Raw genomic sequence first — 16,495 nt, 5'->3', positions numbered from 1 at the left:
GTCATGCTGAATTACATGACATATAATGAAAGTTTACATGATATTTCATGAACTTTACATGATATGTCATGTAAACTTATATGATATCCCACGCTCCAATTTTGTGCATCATATGTTACAGAATTTTAAACACTTTTTTCGATCTGTGTGGTTAAGATTCCTGAAAGAATTCTTGGGAAAACTCCTAGTGCGCATGAATTCGTTGGAAGAATTCCAGAAGGATTTTTCAAAAGGATTCCTACAGAACAGAAGCTCCTCTGAGCTTTTTCTTAGAGAAACTTCTGTACACAGATCGAAAAAAGTGTGTAAAATTCTGTGACATATGATGCACATGATTGGAGCGTGGAATATCACAGAAGTTTACATGACATATCATGTAAAAGTCATGAAATATCATGTAAACTTCCATTATATGTCATGTAATTCAGCATGACTCTGAGTATTTACATGACATATAACACAAATTTGCATAATATATCATGTAAACCATCATAACAATAAGCTTACATGACTAAGATGAGGTTTACATGACGTGTAAATCTCATTATTTTTATCTGTGTAGGAATCCTTGTATAATCGTAAAAATATCGTGTTTTTTCGTGATTTTTCAACTAAAGTTATTGAATAACTTCGAAATATGCAATTTAAACACTGTAGTATCTTCGGCAAAGTTGTAGAGTATTGTTCTGACTATATCCTAACGGTATTTTCGGCACATTTTCAGAGCAATTTTCTGGATTTATGAGTAATTTTTTGTGAAAAAGGTTAAAAAAACACAAAATTGATTTGATACACCTTTAAATCTTTATCAATTTGGCTCAATTTTGGATTGAAGACTTGTTTTTGCATGTGGATTGATAATTTCATGTGTCACGGAGAATCGGAGAAAAAAGTTTCAAAGTGAACAGGTCTATTGGAAAATGTTTTTTTTTACAGAAATTTTTCGAATAAAAGCGTTGCAATAATTTTTGAAGGAATCCTTGAAAAAAAAATATGAAAAAATCTTCAAAAGCACGCCGAGATGAACGATGAATGCTTGAGAAAATGCTAAGATATTTTTTTCGAGAAATCTCTAAAAGAGTTATGTGAGGGAATATTTGAGAAATTCTTGAAGAATCTATAGAAAAATACTTAACTTGAAATTGAAATCAAAATTTGGAGGATCTCCTGAAAGAAACCACGGAAGAATGTTTAAGAAATTCTAGAAGAAAGACTTTCGGAATTCCGATGTAACTTCTTGGAAGAATATATGGTTCAAAAACAATCATAGGAGTATTTTTTGTAATAATTTTTCCTTGAATGTCTTGAGAATTCTTGAGAATATTATTGATAAAATCCCAGGTAGACTACCCTTCCGTCAGTCAGTTGGCCACCACTGCCAGTAGATGCTAATGCAGAGTACAAAAGTCTTTCAACGTTTTGTACAAAACACAACAGCGCGATCATTCGAGAGTAAAATGTATAGATTTATCATAGTAAAATATGTACATCTGTAATTTTCATGAGGGCCCAGTAATTTGGTTCCGCACCGGGCCTCCAAATTCCTAGCTACGCCACTGGATGCATCGCCCGCCGGCTTCAGCTTCATTCTCAGCTCAGGCTCAACCAAAAGCCGGTTCTGAGTGCGTTTTTGACTGAACGAGTCTCGTATTTTTCCACATTTTATTATTATATCACATTGTATCACATGGTTTTGGTTCGATTGGTTGATTGTTGGTGGCTTACATGACTATAATTGATCGTCGATCATGTTTGAACAAATCGGGTCGTCGTCGTCGTCGATTGGGGTGTGTGACCTTTTAGGGAAAGCCTAATCACTTGAGGAGGGCAGGCGCTGAGCGGTGCCTAATCTGTAGTGGGACTCCGTGATGCGGTTTCAGAATCAACTCAGATGCTAGCAGGGGCTCGTCGGCGCTGCCGGGCGGTAGAATGAACTCGTAGTGGCGCAAAAGCTTCGATATCACACTTTTCATCTCGTTGAGAGCGAATTTTTGGCCTGGAAAGAAGGTGAACGAGTAATGCTTAATAATACTGGTAATCACGAGTCTCTGATCTGATTCTTAGTTCTCGAAGAATCTCGAGGAATTTAGAATCAGACTTACACCGAAGGATATGTGACTCACCAATACAGTTCCGTGGACCAGCACTGAACGGGATGTACTTGTACGGGTTGAACTTCTCCACCGAAACTTCCCCTTCAAACCGTTCTGGAATAAACTGAGAAGGATTATCGAAATACTTGGGATCCCGGCCCATGAAGTAGATCCCGACGATGATGTTAGCTCCGGCCGGAATGGTCTTGCCATCGATGGTGATCTCTTCTATGCATCGGCGACCGATCAGAGGTACTGAAGGATACATTCGTAGCGTTTCCTTGATCGCCATCTCCGTATAGGTTAGATCATGCAAATGGGACAGCTTTATCGGTTCCTGAGGATCTTTTCCCATCACTGACACTATCTCATCGTAGACTTTCTGCTGCACTTCCGGATTCTTGGCCAGGTTGAACAACGTGAAGACCACAGCCGAGGTAGTTGTGTCATGCCCTTCGAACATGAAGGTGTCGACTTCTTCGCGAATTTCCAAGTTGGTCAGAGGTTTACCGTTGATGTTAGTTCGAAGCAGCATATCGAGAAAGGCATCCTTCTTTTTGGTTCCGAACTCGTCCAACGCTTCACCATCAACGTCTGTTTTACTCATGAGCTGATTCCTCCGAGATACTATCACGTTGTCGGTGTAGCCGTGCAGAACTTTCAGAGCTTTCCTCAACTTCTGATAACTTGGGGTCAAGTAGAACAGAGGTGTTCGTCGGATTATATCAAACATGCGTTTGATTGAAACGCTAGCTGCTTGCTTGACTGCTCGGACATACTCGGAGTCCGAGTTTCGCAGAGCATTAACTGAAGTTCCCATTGCGCTTTCTAAAATGTTTTAGCTATAAAAAGTCCATCCACATTCAATTTCATTCATTCAACTCACCACAAATCACATCCAGAGCATACAACAGCACATAAGGAAACATGTCGAAAGTTTCGCCGCTGTCGGCATGTTTCCCCAGGACGTCCACCAGTTCGGTCGCATTTCGGTCGAACACGTCCACGAACTGCTCGAGGATCTTGAAGTGGAACGCCGGTGTGATGGCCTTCCGTCGGGCGTGCCACTTTTGGCGTTTACTCAGAAGCAATCCATCGCCAAGCCAGTTGGAGAGGTAGTCGTACTCACCGGATTTATCGGTCAAATGCTTGTTGGTCATGATGGTCTGGAATAAGAATTTGGGAACGTTTTGGCAATCGATGCAAAGCAGAACTCAACTCGGAGTTGTCTTACCTCAACCATGCTTGGATTTCCCACATACAGCGTGAATTGAGGCCCTTGCCAAAAGCGCACCACGTCACCGTAGACATTTGTGAGATGTTGGATGATCGGTAGAAATTCTAAAAAAGAGATATTATCATTGGTCGAGTGGAAAATAGGATATTTAAAATTAATATTAAAGTATTTGTTGTTGTCAAAATCCCTTGTATGAAAGCTCAAATTTGGCACGGTAAAGGCTGGGTATGCCGCGCAATTCAGATCCCATTGTAATCCACTAGCCTATGCCCAGCAACTCCTATCCCTACCTCTTCGAGGTAACGGCCGGAAACTATGAGCAACCTTAGGTAAGATCGGGTAACCAACCCCGGTGGGAACTTTGGTTGTAGGATGACAGGGAAGGGGGGTTTTGCTTCGGCAAACCTGAGCGTACAGGAGCAGCGGCTCACAACAGCGTATGATCCCCATGTTGAGGCGGCTGATCAACGTTAGAGTGCCAGGGAAAGACTCTAAGCACAACTGTGCACTATGGTCCTCCGGAAAGTAAAGGGTTGGTGTCAGGCCCTACGAGCCACCCGTAAAAAAAAACATTGTAACGGAAAATCAGCAACAGAATAATACGAACCGAGACGGTATCTACCCCAGCGAACAAAAAAGACTTGCGATTGGAAACTCGGTACGTGGAACTGCCGATCTCTCAACTTCATTGGGAGCACTCGCATACTCACCAATCTACCGAAGGACCGCGGGTTCGGCATCGTAGCACTGCAGGAGGTGTGTTGGACAGGATCCATGGTACGAACGTTTAGAGGTAATCATACCATCTACCAGAGCTGCGGCAAAACACGCGAGCTGGGAGCAGCTTTCATCGTGATGGGTGATATACAGAAGAGCGTGATCGGTTGGTAGCCGATCGACGAAAGAATGTGCAGGTTGAGGATCAAGGGCCGATGCTTCAATTTCAGCATAATAAACGTGAACAACCCACACTCCGAAAGCATTGATGCTGACAAGGACGCGTTTCACGCGCAGCTCGAATGCGTGTACGATGGCTGTCCAAGCCCCGACGTCAAGATCATCATAGGAGATTTAAACGCTCAGGTATTCAGACCTACGATTGGAAAGTTCAGCGCCCACCAGCAGACGAACCAAAATGGCCTACGACTCATTGATTTCGCCGCCTCCAAAAACATGGCCATACGTAGCATCTTATTTTTCCAACACAGCCTCCCTTATCGTTACACCTGGAGATCAGACGGAATCTCAAATCGACTACGTTCTGATTGACGGACGGCACTTCTCCGACATTATCGACGGCAGGACCGGCGCTAATATCGACTCCGACCACTATCTGGTGGTGGTCAAACTGCGTTCGAAACTTTCTTTCATCAATAACGTACGGTACCGCCGACCACCACGGTACAGCTTAGAACTAATGAAGCAACATTAGGTCGCCTCAACATACGTGCAGAATCTCGAGGCAGCGTTGCCAGACGAAGGCGAGTTCGATGTAGCCCCTCGAGGGGCTCACTGGAAAACAGTAAAAGTAGCCATCAATGAAGCAGTCATCGAGTTCGCGGGAAGGACTCGATGAAACGTACAAGAACGCATCACGGACGGTTATTCTGCAGCAAAGATCCCGACAGAACGTGATAAGTTACAAACAGAAGCTGAATCAGCAGACACGCCTCTCTCAGAAGAAAATACGCCGCCTGGAACAAGCGGAGTACGAAGAAATGGAACTGCTGTGCCGGTCACATGAAACACGGAAGTTCTACCACAAGCTCGAACTCTTGACGGACGGACTTGAGGTGATCGAAAGGCGGAAGCAACATTTAGATGAGCGTCTGCATGGTGTAATTATCGGGTAAGTCGGTCGGGAGCGGTACTGAGACTCCCCGACACAATAGCCTCAGGGTCGGCACGCTCACGTCACGGAACTCGCGGGCAGGGAACTCTCGCACTTAAAATAGGGAATCACAACAGCACTTCACGGACAACTACGCTTTATTCGGTCTAACTGGTCTGTATTTCTGGCACTTCCTTACACTCCCTCTAATTCCCACTTCCTTAAAGCTAACCTGACCTTATCGTTGGGGGCCCCTTTGTCAGCAACACTCCACCACACCTGTCATCCACTGCTTCCTAGATACTGTGCGCGATGGCGGCGCGCAGGCCTTCGGGCAGCTTCCTGGTGCTGGCGCACACGATGGCGGCGCACGGTACTTCACACACCGCTATCAGCGATGGCGACGTCCTACGGGTTTGGGGTGGCACTACACGGGTTCCTGAACCTCCTACGCGTCTCCGTCCTGCCGATATGGTGACGGATCGGGCTTCGGCAAGTTCTATGCCGGAATTCGCCCAGATGGTCACGGAGACGACGTAGGGAAATCGGTCGTGTACTTTCACGTCAAAACGGCGGGGTTCTGTTACACGGGGAGGGCATTACAAATGGGCTAACATACAAGAAGTGGTGGTAGAATTACCTGTAGTCCACTGCGCACTTTCTCTGTCCACTTCCACAAACTTCTTGAACTTCAACTTCTTTCCACTTCTCAAACTTTTCCTATCAATTCTTTCGTTTCAACTTCTAGCCTTCAATCTATCTTGGTCGACGAACTCTGGGCAAGTGAACGATCTCTGTGTCGCCGACCGCCTCGAGGTCCATGACCTCGTTCCTCGGCCATTGCCCTCCCCAGACATCCCATTTCTCAATGGTCCCGTTACGCCACCCCTCATGGCCACCCAATTGGTGGTAACCAGTCCCTCTGGTGGTGGGTTTTCCAACTACGATGTGTAGCGTGCTGATGGTTGCTTTTAGGGTGGTGGAGCCTGGCCTTGTCCTGTCTAGCCTATCGGGAGCTTTTTAGCTGGGTGACACCTACACTAACCACGAGTATTACCTGCCATATTACATTTTTACATTTCACGCATCACAAATCACGAAGTTCTCGGTAACACTCACGACACAATATATCCAACACTTACAATGGCGTGAGCAATGCGCGACAATGGCGACTACGTCAATGCAGCAGAGGACGGAAATGGTCCAACTCCCACGCTGAGGGAAGTTAAGGATGTCATTCACCAGCTCAAAACCAACAAAGCAGCTTGTATTGTAGTTGAACTCATCAAGATGGACTCAGAAAAGTTGGACACATGTCTGCAACGGTTGATAGGCCGGATCTGGGAAACCGAACAGCTACCATAGGAGTGGAAGGAAGGGGTAATCGGCTCCATTCATAAGAAAAGCGACCATTTGGAATGTGCGAACTTCAGAGCGATCACTACTTTGAATGCTGCCTACAAAGTGCTATTCCAGAACATCTTCCGGCGTCTGTCACTTAACACGAATGAGTTCTTGGGAAGTTATCAAGCTGGCTTCACCGACGGCCGGTCGACAACTGACTAGATATTCACCGTACTGCAAATCCTTCAGAAATGCCGTTAATACCAGGTCCCAACGCATCACCTGTTCATCAACTTCAAAGCGGCATACGACAGTATCGACCGCGCAGGGCTATGGAGAATCATGGACGAAAACGGCTTTCCTGGGAAGTTGACTAGACTGATTAAAGCAACAACGATGGACGGTGTGTAAAACTGCGTAAGGGTTTCGTGTGAACTATCCAGTTTATTCGAATCTAGCCGAGGACTGCAACAATATGATGGACTCTCATGCCTACTCTTCAACATCGCTCTGGAAGGTATAGTAATGCGATGAACCGAACTCAACAGCCGGGATTTGATTTTCACAAAATCCGGTCAATTTGTGTGCTTTGAGTGTCCCTCCTGAAATGCGAATCAGCAAAGGTCGGACTGGTGGTGAATGGCTCAAAAACAAAGTACATGCTGGTAGGCGGAACCGAACACAAACGAGTCCGTCCATGTAGTAATGTAGCAATAGACGGGGATACTTTCGAGGTGGTGAAGGAAGTTGTCTCGGATCCTTACTGTCGGCTGACAACAACGTGAGCCGTGAAATTCGGAGGCGCATCATCAGCGGAAGTCGGGCCAAAAAAGATTCTCCCACGCACCAAGTGCACCATGTACAAAACGCAAATAAGACCGGGGGTCCTCTACGGATACGAGACATGGACCATGCTCGAAAAGGACCTGCAAGCACTTGGAGTTTTAGAGCGACGCGTGTTAAGGACGATCTTCGGCGGTGGCGGCGAAGGATCAACTACGAGCACGATGCACTCTATGGTGATCCCAGTATCCAGAACGTGGCCAAAGCCGGAAGGATTAGGTAGGTGAGCAGGGCATATTGCAAGAAAAAAATATAAAAACCCTGCAGAATTGGTGTTCACTACTGATCCGTTTGGTACAAGAAGGCGTGGAGCGCAAAGTGTACGATGGGCGGACTAGGTGGAGCGTGGCTTGGCGAGCATTGGGTGTGATCAAGGATCCTAACTAACAATTGCAAGTGACAAACAAGCAAGCTTGCTGAATTTTTGCTCAATAATGGTAATGATAGCTGAACAAAAATTATGCTCTACAAATTACCTTTTTAAAATAATTTTTCAATTGAAAAAAATGTCGATGTTCAACTTTCCTAATCTGTATTAAGAATGATAAATGAAAAAAACTTTTTAAAAGTTTAATAAGAATTTTATTCGACAAGCATTGATTCCTTTAGAAAACAGTTTAACAAAACATTGGTCAACATCAATAAGTATATGTTCCTGCAGAAAGTGCTTTTCACTTGTCGAATAAACGTTTTCGATCCGTCACACTTCGACTTGCAACTTTGTTAGGATATTGGGATAAACCTTGACTAAAACTGTTTAGACAACCAGGTTATCAAAGAACCAACATTTTAAAGAAATCATTCAAAAGAAAATAGAATAAAATTATGCACCTCAACATTGAGTTTCAAGAGACGTTATCAACGTTATAATGAGGCATTTATGTCTGTACCTAGATAAACTGTGCCTTGATTACTATCTTTTTTATCCAATCTTTTTCTATCCTTAAGCACTTCTTGTTAAACATGATACCAATATACTCTTACAAAAACATGAATCAAAAAGTTGGAGGGGTTGTACACTAGACACGACCGCAAGTCTGACGTTGAATAACGCCCGTTTATGCATTAGTTTCGATTCTTGAATGCTGTATAAACATTGATAAAGACTGTGATGTGAAATTTTGGTTTGTTTTAGTTTGATTGTAGATGGCAATTGATAGTGGAGTTTATTATTTATCATTATTTTCGATCCGATTCATGCCTTATGAACTTTGCCGTTCAATTTGAATAGGTCGTAAATTTGCTGGGATACGACCTATTCAAATCGAACGTCAGAACTATTTAAACCTGTGTACTAGCCCAGCACTAGGTTTTCTTGGTTTACCATTTATGGGCAGCCCAGGTACTGGTAGTCGTAACTAGTTGCTCTTTCATTAAACAATGTTGTTGCTCTCGAAATACAGTGAGTCAATTTGCAGAATAATTTCAGCGGGCCAACTGTAGTTTGCTAGACCTTTGAATTTCTTTGGATGCTAATAGGTAATTATTTTGCGAAGAAAATTGATGCAGATTTCAAATCCTCTCGCACAATTTCTCTGCTTTTGAAGGTTTATATGTAGAAATTTAGAATGGACGCGACAGGACTTGTTCCGCGTAGTAGTTGGGTTTTAAAATGTTTCCATAAACGAATTTTTCAAAACCATTTAAAAATCTTTACCTATAACAGAATTGTCTTGGTAACCGTTCATTTTATAAGAATTTAAACAGATGCAATCCAACAGATCATTCAAAAATGCAAATCATTATGCTTTTGCTAATTGGTGGACTGGAATTACCAATATGTAATTTTATAATTAAGAATTTCTAGATATCATACAGTTTTCTTCTAGATTGTGTGGCAAAAATGGGCATAGAAATGTTTAATTTTTGCGGACACAACACACATTAAAATTTGGCTGGGAAATATAAAGGATGCTACAACAATCTAAAGTATTTCCACTATTCCGCTTGCAAAGTTTATGCTACGGTTTTAAGACTTAGTCGGTTTTGACATATTTGTGACCCAACGCGTCGTCTAAGAATATTATTCGATTCACTCTTGTGAGGAACATTTTTGAAGCCCTTAGAAAGGCTGTTTAATTTTATTTGTTGTACAATATTAATCGTCCAATTGTTGCTATGCCAACCAAATCCAGAACGGCAATGGTGGCGTTGATTCCGATGGGGGTTTTGCGATGGTGATGCTGCGCAAACTCGGGGCAAAAGAAAGCCCTCGTTGTTGCCGCGCACCAGTTTGAACTGGCTGATTGCTCCACTGGCGCCGCGTACAACGATACGAAGGAGAGCGTAACAGCCGACAACCACCGCGCTCGGCTTGCCAAAGCATACTGATGGAAAGCGCAAACGGAGAAACTGGCTACCCAAATAACATAACTAGTTGATTAACAGTTTCTTAAGCTAAAGTTTGCTTAAGAATGGTTTGTTCCACTCTTGTACAGCAAAAATGTTTGTTGGGTAGCTCTCCTTCTATGTAATCCCCTCGACGGGTCAAGAAAGAATAATGGAAGATGAGAAGAAGAAGTTTGCTTTTATACGGCACAATAGCCTGGCTTCCCCTCTCGAACGTGATTGGTTAAATGTGAGGGGAGTAAAATTCAATGATGGCATACAAATTTATCTGCAATAATTTATTATAGCGGAGTATGTATTAAAATATACTAAAATGATTATTATTAGCCATTTCCAAATCAGTATGTAGGCTTAGGATTAACCAATATTATAATGCTTAGTAAAGATTGATAGTATATAGTACAAAAGTCATGTATTTTCGACCAAAATTTCTAAAGATTACAGATATTCGAAATTCTAAAACTCTTATTGAAATTTGGCAACGCTGGTTAACATTTTCATTTTCCAGCAAACCTGCCATTTTTCAAAGTTGAAGAAATTTTAAGCAGATTTATTATGCGCGCATAAGTTTATGCTTTTGTCACCGTATCTTGAATTTATAATAGATTCGACATCAAGCGGTTAAAATATTCCCAGTTGTTGTCATGCCCATTCGCTACCGCACTGGGAAAATGCTAATAAGCCACCGCCGCTGCTGCTAGGTTGCTGGCGGTGCATGTACCGCGTTCGGCGGTGCTCTCGAAGTAGGTTTCAAGATGTTTGCACTTGCGTTTCTTCAATTTCTAGTGGAATTCGAATCAAATCTTACGTGGAATTTAAAATTGTAGCCCTAATAAGGGCTGTTTAATTTTGATTTCACAAAACCGCGTTGCTGCCGTGTGTCGGCGCCCATCCGCTTCCGAACTGGGGAAATGATAAATTCAGTAACAAATTTTGAAAACGACGTATAATCAATGCTACACCATTGATTATACGTCGTTTTCCAAATTTGTTACTGAATTATTCCACCACCGCCGCTGCTGCTTGGTTGTCGTCGGTGCGTCCGTCCGTCCACTGGCGTCGACAGCGTGAAAATGTACTGTGACCTGTGAGAATGCTGAGCGAAAATACAAACCGAGCTGTGCTCCTCCGTCTCTGATCCGGTAAACCATCGCGCTCGCTCGGCTTGCCAAAGAACACTAAATGAAAACGCAAACGGAGCAAACTGCACAGCTCTCTGCCGATGCGTTCTCCACGAGGTGTTGATGAAGAATGAAGGAAGAGAGGAAGAAGAAATAGCTTTTATACTGCCAGGCGCTCGACGGAAAAGTCCAAAACTGTGCTTGAACGTGATTGGCTGGATAAAACATGGGTTCACTTTTCTAAAATTTTCAATAGTTTGTTGTTGAAAATCAATAATAAACTTAGATAGATTCGATGCGTAGATAAATTTGTGATCAATTCATGCAAAAATTTTGAAAATCCATCAAGAAATGACAGAGTTATTAGCGGTCAAAATCTAACCACTTTTCGTTACTTGCTCAAATTTTCGGTTTTCTGAAGTTACACCCCTATATGTTGCCGAAGGACGTTATTCAACGTCAAAATGTGCTTCACGGAATTCTAACAGAGTATGAGTAGATTACCTCAACCACATATTGCCATGCATGCCATAAAGATCGATATTAAATATTAAAAATAAAAACATTTTCATTTTGCAATGTGTACATCAGCCCCAAAGTATGGAAACAATATTTTCAATTATTACCAACACTTTTTTTTTGGCTGCATTTGATACAAGTTTTTTCACCGTGCGATAAAAATACTGACAGCGAAAGCACGTGTTTTGGGCTAAACAGCCACAGAAGTATAAGGCGTTGTTCAGTTGATTACCACGTGCTGTGCTAGTTCATCACTGCTGAACACAAGTTCAGGAGCGATCATTATTGAGTCATGGAAAGTTTATGTTTTGTTTTGGGTACTTCAACTCATTATCTCTAGAATGGCGCAGATGGGAAGGCATGCGGCTGGCAATCGACAGGTCTCAAGTTCTAATCTGGAAATAGGTAATTTTGTATGTAATTCTTGTTCAATGATAGGTGTTCTTAACAAGAGAGCAAATAATTGCTCTCGGGATAGTTCAACATTTTTGCTTTTTATTTATTTTTAGTCATTTTCGCCAAATTTAATAGTAGCTTTCTTGTTTATTTGTAAAACGCTTTTTTCAACAAATTATTAAGTTGGTACAAAACATTTTCCAAATTTCTTCAAGCTGTTTTAAACTTAACTATATTGTGAAGATTTGAACCGGATTAAAAAGACTAACCTTGCTTTTAGATAGAGCATTTTGAATATTAACAGTTCATTTTCGATGCCCTCCTACCCAGGAATAATTCCAGGAGGAATCACTGGAGAAATTCGTGAGGAGTTCCTGTAGGAATCCGTGAAGCAATCTCTGGAGAATTCTCTGGAGGAAATCCTGAAAGAATACCTGCAAAAGCTTCTGAACAAATTTCTATCGAAATCCTCAAAGGACCTTCAGGAAGAAACCCTGGAGAAATCTCTAGAGAAATTCTTGGAGCAATATCTGGAGGAATTTCGGAAAGATTACTTGGAGCAATTCTTGGAGGATCTTTTGGAAAAATTTTGGAGGAATCCCTGGATAAATTCTTGGACGAATCCTAGGAGGAACTTCCAGAGGAATTCTAGGTGGAATCTCTGGAGAAATTTCTGAACAAATCTATTGTAAACCTCCTGGAGGAATTCCTAGCGGAATTTCTGGAGGAACTCCTGGAGGAATACTTGGTGGAATTTCTGGAGGAATTCCTGGGAGGAATCCCTTAAGCAGTTCCTGGAGGAATTCCTGCAGGATTTTCTTGAGGAACCCCTTGAGGGAATCCTGGATAAATTCCTGATGGAATTCCTAGAGGAACTCCTGGAAGAATTTATGGAGGAATTCCAGGATGAGTTCTTGGCGGAATCTTTGAAGCAATACCTAGGGAAACCCCTGGAGTAATGCACGGAGAAACAACTGAAGGACTGCATGGAGACATTTTTGGAGGAGTCCTTGGAAGAGTCCCTGGAGGAATCCTAGGTGAAATCCATGAAGAAAACACTATAGGAATTCCTAGAGCAATTCTTGGAATGGAAATTGCAGGATAAATTCATGGAGGAATCTTTTTAAAAATTCCTGGATAAATTTTCGGAAGAATTTCTGAATAAATTCCTGAAGGATTTCTGGAGAAATTCCTGGAGGAATTGCTGTAAAAAATTCTGAAGGAATTCCTGAATCAATCTCTAGAGGAATCCCTGAAACAATTCCTGGAGAAATCTTTAGTGAAATTCTTGGAGAAATCTCTGGAGGAATTTCTAAAGGAACATGTTTGAACACAGTCAAATTTAGAACTTCTAAAAGAGTTCCTGGATGAATGCTTGGAGGAATATTAGGAGGAATTCCTGGAGGAAACCCTGGAAAAATTCATAGAGAATTCCCTGCAGATATTTCTGGAGATATCCCTGAAGCAATCTCTAGAGGAATCTTTGGGAGAATCTCTGGAGGAATCCAAGAAGGAATTACTGGATAAATTGCTGGGGGAATTTCTAGGGGGATTCCTTGCAGGAGAACAGTGTGTGGCGGAGAAGGATGAACCACGAGCTCGCTGCACTTTACGGCGAACACAGTATCCAGAAAGTGGCCAAAGCTGGAAGGATACGGTGGGCAGGGCATGTTGCAAGAATGCCGGACAACAACCCTGCAAAGTTGGTGTTTGCTAACCATCCGGTTGGTACGAGAAGGCGTGGAGCGCAGAGAGCACGATGGGCGGACCAGGTGGAGCGTGATCTGGCGAGTGTTGGGCGTGACCGAGGATGGAGAGCTGCAGCTGCAAATCGAGTATTATGGACTTATCCACCGATGAACCGAATTCATCGCGGTCCGAGAATTTTGACACTAGAGCGGGGCCGTTTCCAATCAGAATTGGGCGATTCTGATTGGAACAGACCCCGCTCTAGTGTCAAAATTCTCGGACCGCGATGAATTCGGTTCATCGGTGGATAAGTCCATGGCGGCAAATTGTTGATTCAGTATTATCATGAATTTGATGTGAACTAAATAAATGAAAAATGAATCCTTGGACAATTCGTGGAGGAATCGATGAAGAAATACACGGAGCAATTCCTGCAAGAATGCCTTGAGGATGCCCTGGAGGAATCTCTGAAAAAAAAAACTTAATTCTCAGAGGAATCCCTGGAAGAACTCCTGGAGGGATCCCTTACTGAATTTCTGGTGGAATCCCTGGAGAAATTCCTTCTGAAGAAATCTTAGAAAGTACTTAAGCAATCGCAGAATCATTTGGAAGATACCATAAAACTCTATCCTGAAGAAAGTCAAAAATAATTCGATTACGAAACCATCTTAGATTCACCCAGAATCTGACTCGTAACGCTCGGCCAAACGGTAGGCATTGTTTTTCTGAATATTTGAGAATTATCTATTTTTTTCGCCAAATTGAGTGCATCGAATTGTGAGTTTTCTAAAACAAATTATCTGGTTTTCGATTTGAATAGGTCGTATCCGCATAGAGGTCACAGTAAACATACGACTTATTCGAATCGAACGCCTGATATGTGAGTTGTTTTCACTTTCCCTATCGATGCTGTCAAAAACAAATAAAGCCTTGAATAAAGCCAATTAGGGTTAACGTGGGTTTGGGACCATTTGTGCAGGGGGACCTATTTTGGGCACTTGCTGCTCTAACTCAGTCAAATTTCAACCGATTGACTTGATTTTTAGGACACTGTCAGATACGTATAGTGACTAGGCTCGCTGGCGTAGTGCATGGTTTGGGTCAAAAATGACCCCAATGCCAAAGGAGGGCTAAGCTTCTGGAAACTTGGGAATCCATTTGAGTAAAAATTCTATTGAGGCAGTCCCAACTTATTACCTAAATTGAGGTTCTAGGGTAGAACGAGAACCATGATTCAACTGATCTATGCAATGCTATAGGTGCAAGGGCAAGCGTAACGTAACATAAACTGTTCATTACACATGACTGAATGATTGCTATTAAATCGTGGTTATAGTTTTCTCATTTTGATAGCTTTCTTAGTTAAATGTAATGGTAATTCATTCCAGGTCGTTGTCGCAGCTACGTTGTAATCTTCGATCGTTATCATTTTTTTAGCCCAGCCTTAGTAAGGGGTAACTACTGCTTCGTGAACTGATTTGTAGAATGCTCTACCGGTTCGTTGTGATTTACCCAAGTAACATTTTATATGCAACTTCAATGTGTCGCGTGTGACAAACTACAGGTTGCGATCGTGTTTAATGTAAATTTTATGACTCCTGCTTCAAATGCCTATTATCTATTAAATTTGTTACAATTAACATATTACGTGACCGTTCATGTTATCACTAAATATAATGCTATTCATTGTTTTTTTTTAATTACATTTGCCTCAAACTTGCTACAAAATCAAGTGTCATGAGGGGTCCAGATTTTGTGAATCCAGATGCACAGAAGTGTATGTTTAGAAAAGCGACTCAATCTAGTAAAGGAAGCGGAACCACATCGGCAGGGCTCCTATTTTGGGCACTTTTCTGGTATAACTAAGCCAATTTTGAACCAATTGACACCATTTTTGGAACGCGGGGTGAGATACGTATAGTACCTAGCCGTGTACAAAATTTCAAGTCAATTAGCTTGGACTTGACTGAATTATAGCGAAAAGTGCCCAAAATACCAGTTACTGCCCAAGTGGCTCGCTAGCCTATGGATTATGGAAAAGTATAAAACATGTTGGGATTACTTCTTAGGAAAATCTGCACGATATGATAACTTCTTCCAAATCTGTTAACCCATTTCCGCCCAGTGATCTATTTATAGATCAGTAACTTTTGCGATAACTGCGGAGAAATGAAGCATTTTGGAAGACTGGTGTCTTTAGCAAAGTTGTTGAGAAGATCAAGGACTCTTCGATAATACGTAATATAGTACGGATTCGCTCCAGTAGGTGGCACTAGTGATCACGAAACATTGTGCTTTGACAGGTGTTTCGTCAACAGCCATTGCAAATACTGTCGCCTTCGTATCTTGAGAATCAGACTACATAGAAGAAAAATATATTCAGCAAAGTTGATCAGGTCATCAAGAGCTAGTTGGTTCTAGGTTTATCCGCTAGGTAGCGCTAGTGAGTCCTAAAAAAATCAAACCTCAAACCTCTGTATCTCGAGAATCCGACTACATAGAAGAATTTCGTCTTCGGCAAGGTTGATCAGGATATCAATAGCTATCCGATAGTGAACCAGTTGGTTCTAGCTTTATCCGTCAGATGGCGCTAGTGGGCTCTAAAAAAATAAACCTCTTTATCTCGAGAATCAGACTACATAGAAGAATTCTGTCTTGGGCAAAGTTGATCAGGACGTCAACAGCTATGCGATAGTAAACTAGTTGATTGTAGGTTTGTCCGCTAGGTGGCGTTAGTGAGTCCTAAAAAACTTAGAACTCTGTATCTTGAGAATCCGATTACATAGAAGAATTTCGTCTTCGGCAAGGTTGATCAGAACATCAATAGCTATCCGATAGTGAACTAGTTGGTTCTAGATTTATCCGTTAGGTGGCGCTAGTGAGTCCTAAAAAAATTAAACCTCTGTATCTCGAGAATCCGATTACATAGAAGAATTTTGTCTTCGGCAAGGTTGATCCAGACATCAATAGCTATCCGATAGTGAACTAGTTCGTTCTAGGTTTATCCGTTAGGTAGCGTTAGTGAGTCCTTAAAAATTTAGACCTCTGTATCTTGAGAATCCGATTACATAGA

General features: G+C 42.1%; 2 protein-coding genes across 2 annotated transcripts in view; both read right to left on the bottom strand.

Annotated features, from left to right (window-relative positions):
- LOC134291270 (uncharacterized) overlaps positions 1 to 16,495 on the bottom strand; it is a 210,420-nt gene that overhangs the window by 89,604 nt on the left and 104,321 nt on the right. The window lies entirely within an intron of this gene.
- LOC109422534 (uncharacterized) overlaps positions 1 to 16,495 on the bottom strand; it is a 55,241-nt gene that overhangs the window by 31,782 nt on the left and 6,964 nt on the right. The window contains exons 2-5 of the mRNA XM_062843024.1: positions 3,328 to 3,434; positions 2,980 to 3,259; positions 2,124 to 2,921; positions 1,819 to 1,996 (exon numbers count right to left, since the gene is read on the bottom strand). Of these exons, the coding sequence (XP_062699008.1) occupies positions 1,819 to 1,996; positions 2,124 to 2,921; positions 2,980 to 3,259; positions 3,328 to 3,434 (1,363 nt within the window). The remainder of the gene's footprint in view (positions 1 to 1,818; positions 1,997 to 2,123; positions 2,922 to 2,979; positions 3,260 to 3,327; positions 3,435 to 16,495) is intronic.

Source organism: Aedes albopictus, chromosome 3 (assembly GCF_035046485.1).
Source record: "Aedes albopictus strain Foshan chromosome 3, AalbF5, whole genome shotgun sequence".
Taxonomy (NCBI): Eukaryota; Metazoa; Arthropoda; class Insecta; order Diptera; family Culicidae; genus Aedes; species Aedes albopictus.
The sequence above is the reverse complement of the archived record's forward strand: the minus strand, read 5'-3'. Positions and strand labels throughout refer to the sequence as shown.